Here is an 18,373-nt window from a genome sequence, read left to right as displayed (position 1 = left end):
AATGCTTTTTGACATGCTTCATCCCATTCAAATTTATTTCCTCCCCTTAAAATCTTGAAGAAGGGGAGGGCCTTGTCTGCTGATCTAGAAATGAATCTATTCAAAGACGCCAAACAGCCGTTAAGCTGTTGGACTTTCTTGATAGATGTTGGTGGAGGCATGGAAGTGACTGCTTCGATTTTCGCAGGATTAGCTTCGATTCCCCGCTGCGAAATCATGTATCCCAAAAATTTGCCACCCCGAACTCCGAATGAACATTTGAGGGGGTTGAGTTTCATTTTATATTTTCGCAGGGTGGCGAAACACTGATCCAAATCAGTTAAGTGGTCCGAGACCTTGACACTTTTGACGAGCATGTCGTCGATGTACACCTCCATATTCTTACCGATCTGATCTGCGAACATTGCGTTCACTAGACGTTGGTAAGTGGCTCCCGCATTTTTTAACCCGAAAGGCATGACTTGATAGCAGTAGATGCCTTGGTCAGTGATGAAACTAGCCCTCTCTTGATCTTCTGGTGCAAGTAAGATCTGGTTGTACCCTTGATATGCATCGAAGAAACTGAGGAGCTCGCACCCCGAGGTCGAATCGATGAGTTGGTCGATTCTAGGTAGAGGAAATGGGTCCTTAGGACAAGCTTTGTTGAGGTCAGTGAAGTCTACGCATAATCTCCAGTTGCCACCCGGCTTGGGAACGAGTACTACGTTCGACAGCCATTCAGGATACTGAACTGGTCGTATATGACCCGCCTCAAGGAGTTTTGCCACTTCCGCTTTGATATGCTTGTTGCGTTCGGGACCAAATGTCCGTTTCCTTTGTTTGACTGGCTTCAACCTTTTGTCGACGTTGAGTCGATGCATAGCTACCTGAGGGGGAATGCCCGACAAATCTTGGGCTTTCCATGCGAACACATCTCCATTGTGTCGTAGGAAGTGGATTAGTTCCGTCTTTGGATCTAGATCGGATCCGATTCGTATGAGCTTGGATTTATCTCCAGGTGTGAGCTCTATGAGCTTAAGCTCTTCGACGGCTGCTAGCTTGATGCTGTCGTCTGGTACACTGATAAGGATTTCTTTATCATCCTCAATGATCGCGTTGACCCACTTCCGTTTGTCGGATTTTTGAGTGTCATCTCCCCTTCCGGACGGTTTAGGTTTCTTGGAAGGTTCTCGTAGGGCCCTTGCATAGCACTCTCGGGCCAGACGTCTATCTACAAGTACTTCCCCCATTCCATAGGGAGTAGGGAATTTCCACTTCTGATGGTAGGAGGAAGGTACTGACTTGAATGTATGGATTGCTGGCCTCCCTAGGATGATGTTGTAGGGGGATGGCTTGTCGACGATGAGGAATTTGATTAGCTTGGTGATTCGACAAGGGTTTTCCCCTAAAGAGACGGGCAGCTCGACTTCTCCCATGGACAAAATGCCCTCTCCCGTGAATCCTTTTAGGGGCGTGGAGATGGGGCTAAACCGGGCATTATCTATGTCCAGTTGCTTAAAAGCGTGGAGGTACATGATGTCGGCTGAGCTCCCACCGTCCACTAATATCTTCTTAACCAAGAAGTTGGCCACCGTTGTTGTTATTACCAACGCGTCGACATGATTTTCTTCTGGGCCTTCAAGGTCTGAGGAGTTGAAGACTATGCTATGATCAGGTCTTCGTATTTGATAGATACATGCGGATGGAGAAGCACGTTCTTGATTCATACGTGCTGATCGAGCGAGAGTGCGTCTCGCGTTTTGTGAGTCGCCACCTGCCGGTCCTCCGGAGATAAAGGAGATGATTCCCCGGGTAGGTTGGTTATCATTGTTATCTGGGTCGCGTCGATGACCCCCCTCCTCTCGTCCTTGCTGTTGATCTCGATTGTTATCTCGGCGTGGAAGGTCATCACGGCGCTTATTTCGAGGCTTATCAATGTATTCGCCTAAGTGGCCTTGCTTGATCAGCCTCTCAATCGCCACTTTGAGTTGTGCACATTCCTCAGTAGTATGTCCTCTATCATTATGGAATAGACAGTAGCGACCCGACTTTTCTCGCTTCGCATTTGGCTGCATAGGACGTGGAGGCTCTGCTAAACCTTTTTGTTCTATCACGTGAAGGATTTCAGTGAGCCGAGTGTTTAGCGGAGTGAACCTATTATAGGAGGAAGATGGTTGACCTTGAGGTGGAAGTGGTGGACGTCGATCATCCCGCCTCCTATTGTCCTGACGGTCATCTTCCCTTTTCCTTTTAGGAGGAGCATGGGTAGAGGCTTCCTCTATCCGGACGTATTTTTCGGCTCGATTCAGCAACTCCTCTAGGTTGCCTGGGGGCCTTCCGGCGATAGATTCTTTGAATCTACCCGGCTTCAAGTTCTGTTGCATAATCCCGGAGAGCATGTCTTGCCCTACACTGGGAACTTCATGAACTGCTTCTGCAAAACGCTTGATGTAGTTGCGGAGCGTTTCGTTATCTCTCTATACTACAGAGAAAATGTGGGCTGGGGTCTTGGCATACTGCTTGTTGATGGCGAATTGGTTGGGAAACCGTGTTGACAGCCGAGCGAATGTGTCAATCGATCCTATGGGTAGAGAGTTGAACCAATTCATTGCTCTCTTGGAGAGAGTGGTGCGAAACATTTTGCACATCGCAGCATCCGTTGGGCCATATAAGTCCGCCATGGCGTTGAATTTCTCTATATGCTCATGTGGGTCGGTGGTCCCTTCAAATTGAGATAACCCCGAGATCTTCACTCCTTGAGGTAATACCTCGTTGAGGATGTCTATGGTGAAAGGACTACGTCTTATTGGGACGGGCATTCTTTCGCCAATTGGATTGTTTAGTAAATGGCGGGACATTCTGCTGTTTACCTCGCCTTCTCCTTCATTAAAGAGAGGGACTCTCTGTGGAGACGCATTCCCCCGTGGGGGTGAGCGTTGACGTTGTTGTCTGGGCTGTGCCCCCATGTGATTTGTGGATAGCTGCACTCGGGACCGTGGGTCCGAGGTGGAGGAGGAGACACTTATTTGATTCTGGATTGGCTGTGGGGCCACAGGTGGCACTATAGGTGGAGCTGGCGCTGGTATCGCATTGGGAGCGTTTGCTCCCATCGTGGCGATATATTGAGTTACGGCCTCCGTGGCGGCGCGAGTTGAGGCTTCTGCTATCATGCGTTGGAGCGCGTCCTCGGTTATTTGAACCGTTCGAGGAGCAGGGAGTGGTGGATCGGCGAGTGGTGGGTCCCGATGAGGGATCACCTGAACCTCGCGAGGTGGATCCGTGGCACGTGGCGAGGAGGTGGCTCCGCGGCACGTGGAGGAGGTGGCAAGCCAGATCCTCCACGGACTGGGAGGTTATTAGCTGTGTCATTTTCTCTCCGAGCAGACGCCTCAGGAGGATCTTGTTGGCTACGTGATCTGGTTTGCATCGTTCCCACAGACGGCACCAAAATGATGATGCTAAAATGTAGATCACCTGGGGTAGTGTAGAAAACGAGCTGGGAGAGCAAAGCGGATCAGTAGCTTGTCAACTTAATGATCCTGAGGTCCCTGCGAAATGAGCACACGTGAACTAAGCCGGGGGTTGATCCGGCGGAAACCCCTCCGACGCTCAAATCAGATATACGGATGGTGGATATGGTAGAGAGAATAATACTCTAACTTGATTGTGAATAATCAAAACATACCTTAACAAATGAGTAAAACATCTATTGATATGTCGTTGAGTGGGTTGGGCTTACTTTGTTGGGCCCAAGCCTTATTTTGAAGGTGTTTGGGCTTTCGTGTAGTGGGCCTAACTATTAGGCGAATTAGGGGGCCCATTGGGTCGGCCAAATTAGGTATATCAAATAGTAAAGATAGTTTGAAGGAATGAAGGAACCCGCAACCAACCATATAGGTACACTGTAGACCTACACTCTTATATAATAGCTTGCAAACCATACGAGAGATTTAAACTACACTAGGCTAACCATGTGTGACAAACTCCACCTAGCGACCGTTAACTAGGACATTCAAACCTAGGTTAATTGAAACATGCTCAATTGCTCCAATCGGTAGAACCGATATATAATTTGTTAATGTTCCATTTTAGCCAAAAACCGAGCCGTGCACACCTCTATCAAAGACCACCTATCTGGTCTGATTTACTGGTCTGCAGTGGCGGAGCCACCCTTTGGCAAGGGTGGGCTCCAGCCCACTCTCATTCTAAAAAAAAATATACTATATATTATATCTATATATAATTAGTCCACCTAAATAGTTTAATTTAGCCCAACTCAAGTAATTTAGTTTAGCTTATCTACCAAAAAATTTATGTTATATTAGTTAAAGTTTATAATTTGTAGTTATTTTATGCTATTTCATGTTAATGAATTTTATAGAAAAAATCGGGGGCCGAACCCCCGTAAATGTTAAGGCCACCCACCCAAGTAATTTAGTGTAGCTTATGTTAGTTTAAGTTTATAAATTTGTAGTTATTTTGTGCTATATTTATATGTGAATGAATCAAGAAATGGGCGAATGGCAAAAAGGTCCATCACATGGGACTTAAATGCATTTTGGTCCACAAAAAAAACAGTCTCTCAATTAAACCCATCCCCATGTCTTTAGTCTAAAATACCCTCCATAATATAATTCTTATCAATTCCACCCATTATGCTCTAACTTCCTTAATATTACACATTGACCCCGAATTTAAACAAATATATCACATTAACCCCCAAATTTTTTTTTCAGAAAATAATTTTTTTTCTGAAATGTTTTTTTTTCCGGTCAGATTCCGGCATTGACTTTTTTTTTTTTTTTTTTTTTTGTTAGAAAAAAATATTTTAATTAATATTACTGTCTTGGCTACTAAATTACTGTCTCAGACAGTAATATTACTTTTTCGGATAGTAATATTATGAATATTATTTTCCCGAACAGTAATATTGTTTATATTATTGTCTAAGACAGTTAAATTACTATTGGAGACAGTAATTTAGCACCCAAGGTAGTAATATTAATTAAAATAATTTTTTTAAGAAAAAAAAAAGTCAATTAACAGTTAAATTACTGTCTCCGACAGTTAAATAACTGCTGGAGACAGTAATTTAGCAACGAATACAGTAATATTAATTAAAAATATTTTTTTTAAGAATAAAAATGTCAAATAACAGTTAAATTACTGTCTCCGACAGTTAAATAACTGCTGGAGACAGTAATTTAGCAACGAAAACAGTAATATTAATTAAAAAAAAATTAAAGAAAAAAAAAGTCAATTAACAGTTAAATTACTGTAATTTAACTGCCAGAGACAGTAATTTAGCAGCCAAGACAGTAATATTAATTAAAATATTTTTTTAAGAAAAAACATAATTATAAAAAAAAAAAAAAAGTCAACGCCGGTCAACGGCGGCGGCCGGCGGGCTCCGGTGGTGGCGGGTCAAAATTAGGGTCAAAATTGAAATTATGGTTAAAATTGGTTAATTGATGAAATTTGGCTAAATTGGGGTGTAAATCATGAAATTGGAGTTGAATTGGGTTTCAATTAATTGGGGGTAATTTTGGTATATATAAAGGGATTTTCCTTATTTGCAAATAAGTTTGAATGAGCTGCTGGATTTATTTGAAAAACAAAAAAGTTGGATGTCCCTCTTTTAATTAAGTGCCCTTGTCATGGGCCTATTTGCCATTTGCCCTCAAGGAAAAAAAATCACTTACTTTATTTGCGGAATAGAACATGAAAAATGAAATACGAAAAATCGACTAAGGTAGCTTACTACAATGTCATGTTACATTACTTCAGGAGTTTAGTTTATTGGAGTGGAATTCTAGTCATTTATAATTATATAGGGTTTTTGTTACCTCGCAAAATAGCTATATTGTTTTAAAATTTCATTAAGCAGGTATTAAAATTATTATTCAATACATCAAAATATTAATTGTAATATTATATGATTTTAAAGAATAATAGAAAAAAAAAAAAAAAAGATGAGATCATATGGTACATCATACGACAACCTAAGCCCATAACTCTTTCACAAAACCCAAGAAACCATCGTATATCCCCAAGTACAAAGAAAAACATAACAATAATTCCATAAAAGGCAACTCATTATGAGTTTATTACATGCTATAGACCCAATATAAAATTTACCATTATTCAACAAAAAAAAAGTTAAAAAATAAAAATAAAAATAAAAAAAAACACATGCATGTGGGTGCGGCGTAACCAAAAGTGATCATCCCGACCGCAGTTTCTTGCTCAGCAAGTAACTGAACGGCGGGTCGCAATACGTCCCGTTGAAGAACGAATTCGCTAGCACCTTATTCATCGCCTCGGTGAAGTGGGCCCCGTCCCAGTTGATGTACTCGGAAGGGTTGGCGCACGCGGCGGACGAAGCGGTGCCGCACGTGTTGAAGATGTCGAAATTGAACTCCCCGCCGCCGAAGCCGCAGCACGCCTTGTACCGCTCGACGATCCCATACTTGCGCGGATTCCTGAGCACGGTGAGGTGGGCGTTGTAGTAGTCGGCGTAGAGAATGACGGCTTCCGGATACTGTTTCCTGAGAGAGTCGAGCTTCGCCTTGAGGGCCGCGTTGTGACCGAGGGCTATCCGGTTGGAGGACGCCACACATCCATCCGCGTCTCGATCCTCCGGAGACGAGAGCGCGAATGTGTACGTGGCGCAGCCCGTTGGCGGTAGGCCTTGGACCACTATATACTTTGCGCCATTGTTCAACAATACCTGTTTTTTTGCATGCATGGGAGAAGATTATATATGAGATATGCGCTTATTATGTACGCCTAAATGCGGGGCCCAGAAAAAATAAAAGTGAATAATTTTTATTTTAGTTAATGGACTTTCGCCGCTTAAACTTTCAATTTTATATACTTTTAGTCAGGGCCGTTCCTGAAAATTCGGGGGCCCTAGGCGAGATTTAAAAAATAATTCAAAATGGGACTCCTATTTGATAAAATAATTTGTTTATAAGGGAGTTCGAAATTGAATATATTAAAAGAATATAAATTAACATTTCATAAAAGTGATGGATGGGGGTTCGGGGGCAGCGCCCCCGATTTGTTTTTGAAATGTATGAATATAAAATAACTAAAAATATGAAAAAATTTCAACATAAACCGAATAATTTGCTGGTTCACTTACTACTGTAACATATAATCTTTATAGCAAATAGACTTTATAAATATTTTATAAAAAGAAACTTGAATAAATTAATGAATATTGATTCAAATTTTAGGAATAAAAATAAGTAATTAAGACATTATATAAATTTAATATTTAGGGCCCCAATATATGTTAAGAAAATTGTAAAAATATCTAACTGATCATTAATTTTAAATTTATTTTAGAATTGATGTTTCAAAATATTATATATAATAAATTTTAAAAATAATTATTGATATATAAAGTGTATATAAAAATATTTGGGGGCCCTTAATTTTCATAAAAAATCGGGGGCCCTAGGCGACCGCCTACTTCGCCTCCCCTCAGAACCGGCCCTGCTTTAAGTCCATAAAACTTAATTTTATTTTTTTTCTCTTAAATCACCACATATACTATACACATTAATATACACTAGAGTAGCTACTAGCTAGCCAAGTGTAGTCAATATTTGACATAAATGCACCACTGATTGGGTAGTGGGCAGGGAGATCGAGTTAACACCAACTATAGTAAATGCAAATATAAAATTAATAAAATTAATTTTATAAAATATAAAATAATGAAATGTATCCATTAATTGCTTCTATTTTTTAATGAAGTTTTTCTTAGTGGACGGAGTCAACACATGGCAACGGGGCCATGACCCCCTTAATTACCAAGTCTAGAAATCGTACACCATCACTAGTTTAGAAATTTTCTTTTAATATTATTATTCGTCATTTTATATTATAATTTTCTCTAATAACTTATAATTATTTGGTAAATTATAGCCCGGTACGATCAAATTATAAAAAAAATATTTATGTTTGGATAATTACACCTCTTCATTATGACTCTTCTTACACGTTGATCATCGTAGTGTCAAATTTAGTGATATAGAATATTTTTTTAGTTTGTACACGCATTCCAGCTCCACATTTAAAAACAAGATGATCATAAGATGTGTATATTGACTTGTAAATATCAGATTGTGGTGCATTCGAAACTGCCTTTTTGCACAAAACAAGTACAAAGTAGAAAAACATTTCACTGAATCGCGAATATTATGTTGAATTTGACACCATAAAAGTGAACGTGTAAGAAAATTCACAGCTGATGGGATAGCTGTAATTATCCAAAGATAAGAGATTTTTTTCGTAATTCGACCTTACCTCAGGACTGACATTAATTTATTTTATAATTATCTGTTCCGTTGAAAAATAGTAACGTATAATTATGTAAACCTTCATAAATTAGGTATAATTAATGCATGCATGGGATTGTTTGATGTAATTAATGAAATGCATGGGAAACTATTGATATATATACCTGTAAGAAACCGACAACGCTGTTAACGGCAAGGGTTTGTATGGTTTTGATCGGAACCGAAGATCCGAGGCTGGAAGTGTAATCATTGGCCCCGATTTCGCCCATCCAAATCAGCGCGTCGCCCAGCACCGCCGCGCACTCTTTACTAGGTGTTGCCGCCGCCGCCGGCGAGCGGCGATCCAGCTGCAGCTTGCAGCCTTTAGCCGCCGCGATCTTGGTGAACCAGACGAGCTGTGTCTGGAGGGACTGGGGTACGAGGTTGAAGCTCACGTTGTGCTTCACGAAGAAGCCGTACCTGATGGCGCAGCCGCCGCCGACGGCGAAGTTGACGCCGTGGGTCTGGTCGGCGGCGCTGGAGTTCCGGTACGGCGGCAGGAAGGGCAGGGAGAGGGACTCCGCGAGGAAGTCGAGGACGATACGGCCGTCGGAGTAGCGGTTGGTTGGGTGGTGGAAGAATGTGACGCCGTAGGGTGGGTTGGAGATGTAGTTGAAGGCGGTGGGGCCGGTGGAGGTGTGGGTGTTTCCGGTGTCGGTGAAGGAGTCGCCGAAGGAGTAGATTTTTGTGAAGGAATGTGCTAGAGAGAGAGAGAGAGGGAGGAGTGAGAAAGTAGATAGTAGCAGAATAAGTGTGAAGGAAGCCATTGTTTTATTTTGCCAATTAAGCTTTTGTTTGTGGGTAGCTTAGTGTAGAGATAGTTTGATGTATGTATGTATATATAGAGTAATAAAATTAATATCCATCTCAAAGCAGTGGGGGTTGTTTATTGTTGGTGGTAATATCACATTATTAATTTAATAATTAATTTCAGAAAAAGAAAATATTAAAATTAAATGAGTGAGGCTTATAAATTATAATATGGAAGCAATGGGTACGACTTCTTGGGTTCTTATATAGTTAGGAATTTTTTTTTTTTTAAATGCCTCAAATATAATGTAATAGGACATGGTTTATATTATATGCTATATCACGTAAGTTTTTACTATTCATATACATACAAATACATACATATTCATATTGGTGTGTGTAGATTAATGGAAAAAAATATCCGGTGAATCATCAAATACAAGGAATTTTAAAGGGTTTTGGAAGAAGGTCTGGTTATTACAAGTTCCACCGAAAGTTAGAATTTTTGTTTGGCGAGCGATCTCGGATATTCTCCCAACTAACGTTTCCCTCTTTCGAAGGCGAGTGGCAGCCAATCATTTCTGCCGTGAATGTGGAACACAACCGGAGTCCAGCATGCACGTGATGATGGGTTGTCGAGGAATGTATGGGGTGTGGAGCTCAGGCCCATTCGAACTCTCTCTTAAGGGAGAGCTCTCATTGTTTTGAAACTGGTATATCTTTTTACAACAAAATCTGACAAAAGATCTTCTTCGTCTAGCTTTGGTTGTGTGCTGGCAAGCATGGGAGTCAAGGAATAAGGAAATGCATGGAGAAAAATTATGGGGTCGGGACGTTGATGCCGCTTTTCCTCTAAACAATGATTTTTATCAAATCTCAATGGTGGCGAGAGACTCTTCAGGGGCTGTCTTATAGTGGAGTGTCGATAGAATTCCTGGGAAAATTCTTTCGGTTGAGGGAGAGGCACACGCGGCTTTCAACGCAATACATAAGGAATCGTTGCAAGGCTAGACATCGATCATCCTTAAAGGAAACTGCCTACAAGTAATATCAGCAATTCGCGATGAAGATCAATCCATGCAGTCTTTCGGGCCTTTTCTCGATGATATTAGGCTTATCTCTTTTTCTTTTCATAATTGTCTATTTTCGGCTGTAAAACGACATTGTAATAATATCGCTCATAGTCTCGTGAGTGATCTGAATCTAGCTTTTTTGGAGGGTTCCTCTCTTCCTCCCGAACTGGCAGCTTTAGCCTAATAATATTTTCTATTTCTTCCAAAAAAAATAAAAATTACCCGGTGTAATCTTCACTGGGTGTAGCATAGAAATAAACAATAGGACAATTTGAAATAATTATATCTATAAGGGCTATTGGGGTATTTATTTTTTGGGGAAATGCGGTACCATTTTTACGAATACCGTTCACAATAATTGACTCTCTCCTCTCCATTCATCTCTTTAGAAAAAAAAACCTCTTCATCTTTTATATTAGAATTGTTCCGAAACCCATCTTGTTAAATCGATTTACAAAGGAAAATGAGTGCATGGGATGAGGATTGAGATACTAAAATACAATGAGGTAAAATTTGTTCCTTTTCGTTCGGTAAAATCTGGTAAAGATGGCTCACGACCAAAACGGGTGCGGATAAACTATTTTCATGCTCAAAATGGGCGCTTATAAGTTTGATCTACGCCCAGTTTGGGCGTGCAGTCCGTCTTTCCGCACCCATTTTGTGCGTGTAAACAGGTTTTGGTGAGTTTATAGATACTGCGAGAGCGACCACCAAGATTCTTGGTGTAAAGTTTGTGAAGCGTAGTAGTCTTATTAAGAATATAATATATCTTACTTGTGATCTATTCGCTGGGAAGCGATTAATTTCAACGAACATAGATGTGGAAAATAAGAGATGGCATGACAAAGAAAATGTCATTGTAAATCTTACTTGGTGGGCTCCGAACACTACGAGGATATATCTGAACTTAAAATATTATATGGAAACCTAATCATGATTTCGTATATTTGTGGGGGCGTGAGTCTAGTAAAATGACTCAAGAGGAGGTGGAAGAAGATTTTAATCGAATGTGGGCAAAAAGTCATGTGATGGTGAAGAAGATTTTAATGCATTTAATAGAGCAGAACATGGCAGACGATGTCAATTTTAGAAAAGTATACGATGAAAAGGCGAAAATGAAAAAGTAGGTTGGGTGGTGTTGGGACCCGACAGGATAGCACAAACTCCACATTGGTATGATATTGTCCAGATTGTGTGCCGGGACCCAATTGGTTTTGCTCTTGGGTTTCCCCAAAATGCCTCATTCCAATGGAGTTGTTATCCCCTCCTTATAAATGAGTGAACTTTCCCATCTTAAACCGATGTGGGACATTGTTTGCACATCAACAATCCTCCCCTCGAACAAAGGACCATATAGGTCGGACGGACCACCGAGCCTCCCCTCAATTTGCGCATAGGGCTTACACCATCTTTGTTTCAGAGCGCACCGAGCCTCGAACAAAGGAACACCGAGCCTCCCACATGGAGGCGCTGGGAGCTGACCATTTTTGTTCGTCATCGAGGACCTCCGGAAATTTCACATAGATTCCGGCAATTTCCACCACATGGTTAAGTCTGGGTCATGGCTCTGATACCACTGTTGGGTGGCCGTTCAAATAGCATTAATATTACAGACCTTTAATCAAATGAATTAGACAGATTAATAAGCCTAAGGGGAAGGAGATTAAGACTTAGCAAATAAATTACAAAAATAAATAATAATAAGAACGAATTTGGGGCAGATCGAAAATTTGCCCGTTTTCAGCTCCGGCGGAGAAGATGACACATCAACGACTCAGTCCTCGTTTCCCGTGTCCACGTCCGGAGTCCAGTCGGCGGCAGCCAGCACACTCCTGGTTTCAAGCTCGCAGATCACACCCAGCAGTCAGAACTTCATCCGAGTGCTCAGATCTCAGCCTCACTCCGACCGTCGTCTCAACCCAACCCAAAACCCCAACGAATCGAACTCACACACACAGTGTTTCCCCAGATCTTTTACCCTCACTCACAGAGGTCACAAAACCACTCACCACAGAGAGATTTGAGACAAGAAGGTATAAGATGGGAAGATTTCGTTGTTCCCTTCATCTTGAAGAAGAGATGTATATATACTCGTACAACTGCAGCAAGAAAGGAAAGAGAATCGACCGAATCTCCGACCGCCATGGAAATCGGCGAAAGATTCGGCCGTCGAGAAGAGAGAGAAGAGAGGAGATGCAGCTGTTAGGGTTAGGGTTTGAGGATTAGAGAGAGTGGGGTGATATACATATGTGGCATGGATGGCTGAGATCGAGACTTATCAATCAACGGTCCAGATTGACTCTGCTTTGGGCCTTAAGTGATCTGATGGGCCGACACCAAGGGAATGGGCTGCACAAAGTGGGTTAGCAATTTTTGGCCAAATAAACATTTGAGCCCCTTTTATCTAACAATCTCCACCTGGGACCAAATGGACTATTGGGACAAAATTGGGATATGAGGTCATCATTACCGTTTTACACGTACCTGCACAACACAACATGAAGTCAGCAACGTACATTAAAAAATTATTCACACAGATTAAAAATAGGGGCAGTCACGAAGACATCCCTATAATTACACACAATAATTAAAATTGAGAGATTAGGCTAAAGCTTTTCAAGCAAGAGCGAAACTTCTCAAGTGGGAGACACTTAGTACCCATATCTGCTGGATTAAATTGTGATGGGATTTTTTCTAGCTTGATAATACCCTGTTCCACAATATTACGAATAAAATGATACTTAATCTCAATATGTTTGGTACGATCGTGAAAAACCGGGTTTTTACACAATTGAATTCCCGATTGGCTATCCGAGAAAACAGTGACATCCTTTTTAAGAAAACCAATTTCGCGCAGAATGCCTTTAAGCCATATAGCTTATTTTATTGCCTCGGTGGCAGCGATGTATTCAGCCTCGGTTGAAGATAGGGCTACAATATTCTACAGTTGCGATTTCCAACTAATGCACGATCCACACAGTGAAAACGTAAGAAGTGGATGATTTCCTACTGTCTCTATCATTCGCAAAGTTGGAGTCAACATAGCCAATTAATTCAATTTCAGTTTCAGATTTAGAAAAATTTAGGCCAATATGCAAAAAATGTTTCAAATAACGAAGAAGCCATTTCGAAGCTTCCCAATGCGGCATACCTGGGTTCGACATATAGCGACTCAAACAACTTACCACAAGCTATATCAGGACGAGTGCTTACCATCAAGTACATCACAGAACCTATCGCATTGGCATAAGGAACATTTTGCATAGAGTCAATTTCAGTTTTAGTCTTGGGGGACTGATCCTTAATTGAAAATGGGCAGCTAAAGGCACATTTGCAGGTTTAGCATTAGACATGGCAAATTTTTCTAAGATCTTACTCACATAAGAAATTTGATTCAAGAACAACAAATTATTATCTCGATTGCGATCAATGTTCATGCCCAATATTTTCTTAGCATCCCCTAAGTATTTCATGTCAAATTGTTCACTTAGACGCATTTTCAGATGATCAACAGATTTCACACAAGGGCTAATTATGAGCATATCATCAACATAGATCAACAAGAAAATAAGCACAGAGTGAGCTTTTTTGAAGTAAAGACAAGGGTCATAATCACTCTTCTTAAACTTCAATGAAAGCATGCAAGAATCGAATTTCTTATTCCATTGCCTAGGTGATTGTTTCAAGCCATATAAAGATTTTTTTCAGCAAACACACGTATTCAGGCCTTTTACCATCTACGAAGCCCTCGGGCTGTTTCATGTAAATATGCTCATCCAATTCACCATGCAAGAAAGCAGTTTTTACATCCATTTGTTTCAATTCCCAATTAAAATGCGCAACTAATGCAAGCATAATACGAACAGTGGTAAATTTAACAACATGAGCAAAAATTTCAGTATAGTCTATACCTTCCTTTTGCATGAAACCTTTAGCAACAAGACTGAGCTTATACCTAATGGAGTCTACTTCATCCTTAACCTTAAACAATCATTTGCAGTCTAACAAAGAGCAATTAGCAGGTTTAGGAACAAGAGTCCAAGTTTGATTAACATGCAAAGAGTTCATTTATTCTTTCATAGCATTTAACCATTCAGCTGATTTATCAGATTTTAGAGCATCCCTAACAGTTTTAGGTTCATTGCTATCTGTAGATTCAAACACATTGAAAACATGAGAAGCAAGATGAAAGCTATCAAAACGTTGTGGAGGCCTAGCATTTTCACGTCTAGGTCGATCTCTAGTAAGTTGATAATCAGACAAGTCATCCACATTAGGCAAGTCATGTTGAACATTTTGGTCATGCAAATTTTCAAGTATTTCAGATTCAATATCAGGCACATTTCAGATTTAACAGTAGGCAGCTCCACCTCATTTGGAGCAGCCTCTGAATTCACAGCATTATGCACAACAAGGCAAGGAAAAACATATCCATTAAAAATCACATCATGACTAATAGCAGTTTTATAGCCATGTTTCCCTTTAACCCAAAGTCTATAACATTTAAACCCTTCGGGATAACCCAAGAAAACACATTTCACAGAACGAGGTTCAAGCTTATCACTTTTATGATGCATGAATGCAGCACAACCAAAAACACGTAAGTTGGACAAATCAACCTTTTTACCCGACCAAACACATTCAGGCAAATCACCATTTAAAGGCATAGAGGGAGATCTATTAATCAAATAGGTGGCATTCAAAACACCCTCACCCCAAAACATAGTTGGTCCCGAAGTGGCGAGCATGGCTCGAACCCTCTCTAAAAGAGTTCGATTCATACGTTCAACCACCCTGTTTTGCTGAGGGGAGTAAGGAACAGTTTTGTGCCTTTTAATACCAGATTCAGAGCACATAGCATCCATTTCTTGATTACAAACTTCTATACTGTAATCTGTCCTAAGGGTTTTTATCCGTTTTCCTATTTGATTCTCAATATAAACTTTTCATGTTTTGAACTTATCAATAACATCAAATTTTTGTTTCAGCAGGAAGACAAACACCTTACGAGAGAAATCATCAATTATGTATAGAAAGTAACGGTTCCCACCATGTATAGGAACACTGGCAGGACCCCTTACATCAGCATGCACATACTCAAGAATATCAGAACATTTAGAGGGATTGGGGGAAGGGGTTGGTTGAAAAGAAACACGAGTTTGCTTTCTAACGATGCAAGAGTCACACATAGTAACCTCAGATACTTTATCATTGCCAAAATAGAGATTGTAATGCAGAATACTGAGACATTTGTTACTAATGTGACCTAGTCTATTATGCCACATAATAGAATGATCACTTTGGACAACATTCACAGAAGCAGATGATTCAGAATGACCTACATACATATTTTGCATTTTTATGGCCTTAAAACATAGCAGATTACCCCTCATAATTTTCATGCAACCATTACCCCAACCACCATGAAACCCATCATCTTCTAAGATAGCACATGAAATCAGATTTTCACTCAAATTAGGAACATGCCGCACATTTTGCAAAGTTAACACATAACTAGTTTCAAACTTTAAGCAAACAGTTCCAATTCCATGAACTTGGCGTTTTGTGCCATCAGCCATAGTCACATTGCAATTATTCAATGATTCATAGTGGGAGAAAACATGTTTCATAGGAGTCATATGATGTGAGCATGCAGAATCTAAAAGCCAATCATTTTCACTAAGAGATGATAGCACAGAATTCACACAAGCATGTTCACCAACCATAAACACATCACCAAGATTATTATCAGAAACATGATTAGCATGCTGATCATTAGAGTGCTTATTAGGCTTAGTACAGTTCTGAGCATAATGACCAGGTTTACCACAATTATAGCACTTACGATTACTAACACGGGTTTTCGACTTACTCATGCCCCTGCCCTTTTTCTTTTGAAAATTGTTTTGATGAGAACTATTTTCAGAAACATTTTGGTTACTGGAGGAAGGCTTATTTGAAAATTGGTTTTGCTGCCTTCCTCTCACAAAGTTTACCTCACCAAAACTCTTATTGCTTTTGTTAACTCTCAAATCCAGTTATTTACTCTTTAAACCGTTTATGACAGTGTCAAGAGAAATATTATCCCTGCCATACTTAATAGCAGATTTCAAATCGTTGTAAGAATCAGGGATTGCATTTAACAAAAAATACTTTTGTCTCCCGTCAGTTTAATATCCTGAACTAATCTGGTAAACTGATCTATGTTCTCATCAATATCTTTGGTTAGATCCAATTTGAATCTAAAAAACTTTTCGAGTAAAAACAATTTTGAGGGCAGAGAAGTTTCAGTGTATAGCTCGTCTAATTTTTCCCACAAACATTTGGCAGAATCATGCATACCTACCTTTCTAATCACAGAGTCAGAAAGATTCAATATAATGGCAGAGTAAGCAAGTTCATCAAGTTCTTTTTTCTTAGAAGCACTAGTTTCAGCAGCATAAGATTCATCAATAGCCACATAGCATCTTTGTTGAATTAACACACCTTTCATTTTCTGTTTCCAAATAGAAAAATCACCCTTACCATCAAAATGAGCCATAGAATAGACAGACATGACAGCCATACAAATTTCAGCACAAAGCAAGATATTAGACCAATTTTTCACAATAGGCCAAAACTGGGGTAAGTGCATATGCAACAAGGATAGGCAATCTTGGAGACCCCCCCTCACAGGATTTCAGGGCACTTGCGGTCCGGTCAAGTGAGGTCAAGAATCCAAGTTATACCACCCTTTAATATTTATATATATAAGTGAGCAGTTTATATATATATATGCAGCGGAAGAATAATGTTCACACAGAAGCAAGAGTGGCACACAGACCACAACAGAACACACAGAGTGGTGTACGGACCACGAATCACACAAAGTGGTTCACAGACCACAGAATCTAAAAGCTAAGGCAGTACCAATCACAACAGAAAATAAATCCCAACCATAGGGGGTTTAGGGTACAATACCCGAGCGGAATCCGGTTGGATTTCTGTACGCCCTATTTGAACGAGCACCCCCAACTTGACGATGCTCTGGTACCACTGTTGGGCCCCGACAAGATAGCACAAACTCCACATTGGTATGATATTGTCCAGATTGGGACGGACCCAACTGGTTTTGCTCTTAGGTTTCCCCAAAAGACCTCATTCCAATGGAGTTGCTATCCCCTCCTTATAAAGGAGTGAACTTTCCCATATTAAACCGATGTGGGACATTGTTTGCACCTCAACAGGTGGGCATACAGTTCTGCAGCATTTATTTGTGTTGCTTGAGGAACATAACTATTATAAGTGGATCCGCAGTAATCTAACTACGTATGAAGTTATTGATCAAATGTGGGATCAACCTCAATCGGTCAAAATGTTGAGATTGTTACCATGTTCTACTGTTCGACTGTACGTACAAAACAAATCAGTATAAAATGACTTTGTTTGAGATTATTGGTGTTTGCTCCGATGGTCTGAATTTTATTGTTGGTGGCATTTTTGCACCATGAAAATAAGGAACATTATACATGGGCATTGAACAATGTGAGAAGGCTATTCGCTCCAAACAATTTACATGGTGTAGTTATGACTGATAGAGAGTTGGGGCTTATGAAGACGTTACACAATGTCTTCCTGAATTCATATAATCTTCTATCTACATTCCATATCAATAGGAATGTGGGTCTTCGTGCTACACAAAAATTAGATGATGGTGAATGTGGCTACACAGTTGAATTTCGACGCATACATGTCTTCATTTTCGATAAATTCGAATGAAGAGGAAAAGGGCAAATAAAAGAGAAAATGATCGAAGAAGTAAGCCCTGGTGTTTCTCCCTACTGTAATTTCCGTCAAATACGATCTTCATTTTCTTTCTCCATTAAAAATCTTCGAAGAAATTAAACACCGTTCTGTTTTCCCTCAAAACTTGTTTGTATTAGGCGGTGAGATAGCAAGTGAAGCTGCGATAAATGACAATAATCGCCCGCAAATCGCAGAAAGAAACATTGTTCGGGAATCCTATGGACGGTACAATTCCTAAATTATCAACGTCGATTCCCCAGACAGACTACGCGTTGCAGCAAGCTCATTTGATTCACACGAACGAGCCGACATGCACAATACTTTGATCATTTTTTATGCTATTACTGAAATTTCAATTTCATAAATAAATATTTTGATATTGTGCAATATATTTTTATATGGTCATGTATTTAAATAAGTTATTTTCTTCCCTAA

The 18,373-nt window shown here is 40.1% G+C and overlaps 1 protein-coding gene across 1 annotated transcript; it reads right to left on the bottom strand.

The window, feature by feature from the left end:
- Positions 1-5,996: 5,996 nt before the first annotated feature.
- Positions 5,997-9,144, bottom strand: LOC105955029 (GDSL esterase/lipase At3g48460). Its single transcript, XM_012978729.2, has 2 exons — positions 8,456-9,144; positions 5,997-6,709 (listed from the first exon to the last, which is right to left on the bottom strand). Exons 1-2 carry the CDS (start codon positions 9,095-9,097, stop codon positions 6,203-6,205), a joined length of 1,149 nt encoding a protein of 382 aa, XP_012834183.2. The 5' UTR covers positions 9,098-9,144; the 3' UTR covers positions 5,997-6,202.
- Positions 9,145-18,373: the final 9,229 nt, after the last annotated feature.

The sequence above is a fragment of the Erythranthe guttata genome, chromosome 9, assembly GCF_056151865.1.
Source record: "Erythranthe guttata isolate IM_541 chromosome 9, IM_541, whole genome shotgun sequence".
NCBI lineage: Eukaryota > Viridiplantae > Streptophyta > Magnoliopsida > Lamiales > Phrymaceae > Erythranthe > Erythranthe guttata.
This window is presented reverse-complemented; position numbering and strand designations above follow the sequence as displayed.

Bases quoted from the DNA above. Each gene is read 5' to 3' on its own strand.
- LOC105955029 (XM_012978729.2), bottom strand. From the start codon at position 9,097: ATGGCTTCCTTCACACTTATTCTGCTACTATCTACTTTCTCACTCCTC. The intron at 6,710-8,455 runs GTATATATATCA...GCAAAAAAACAG, and splicing joins GCGTTGTCGGTTTCTTACAG to GTATTGTTGAACAATGGCGC.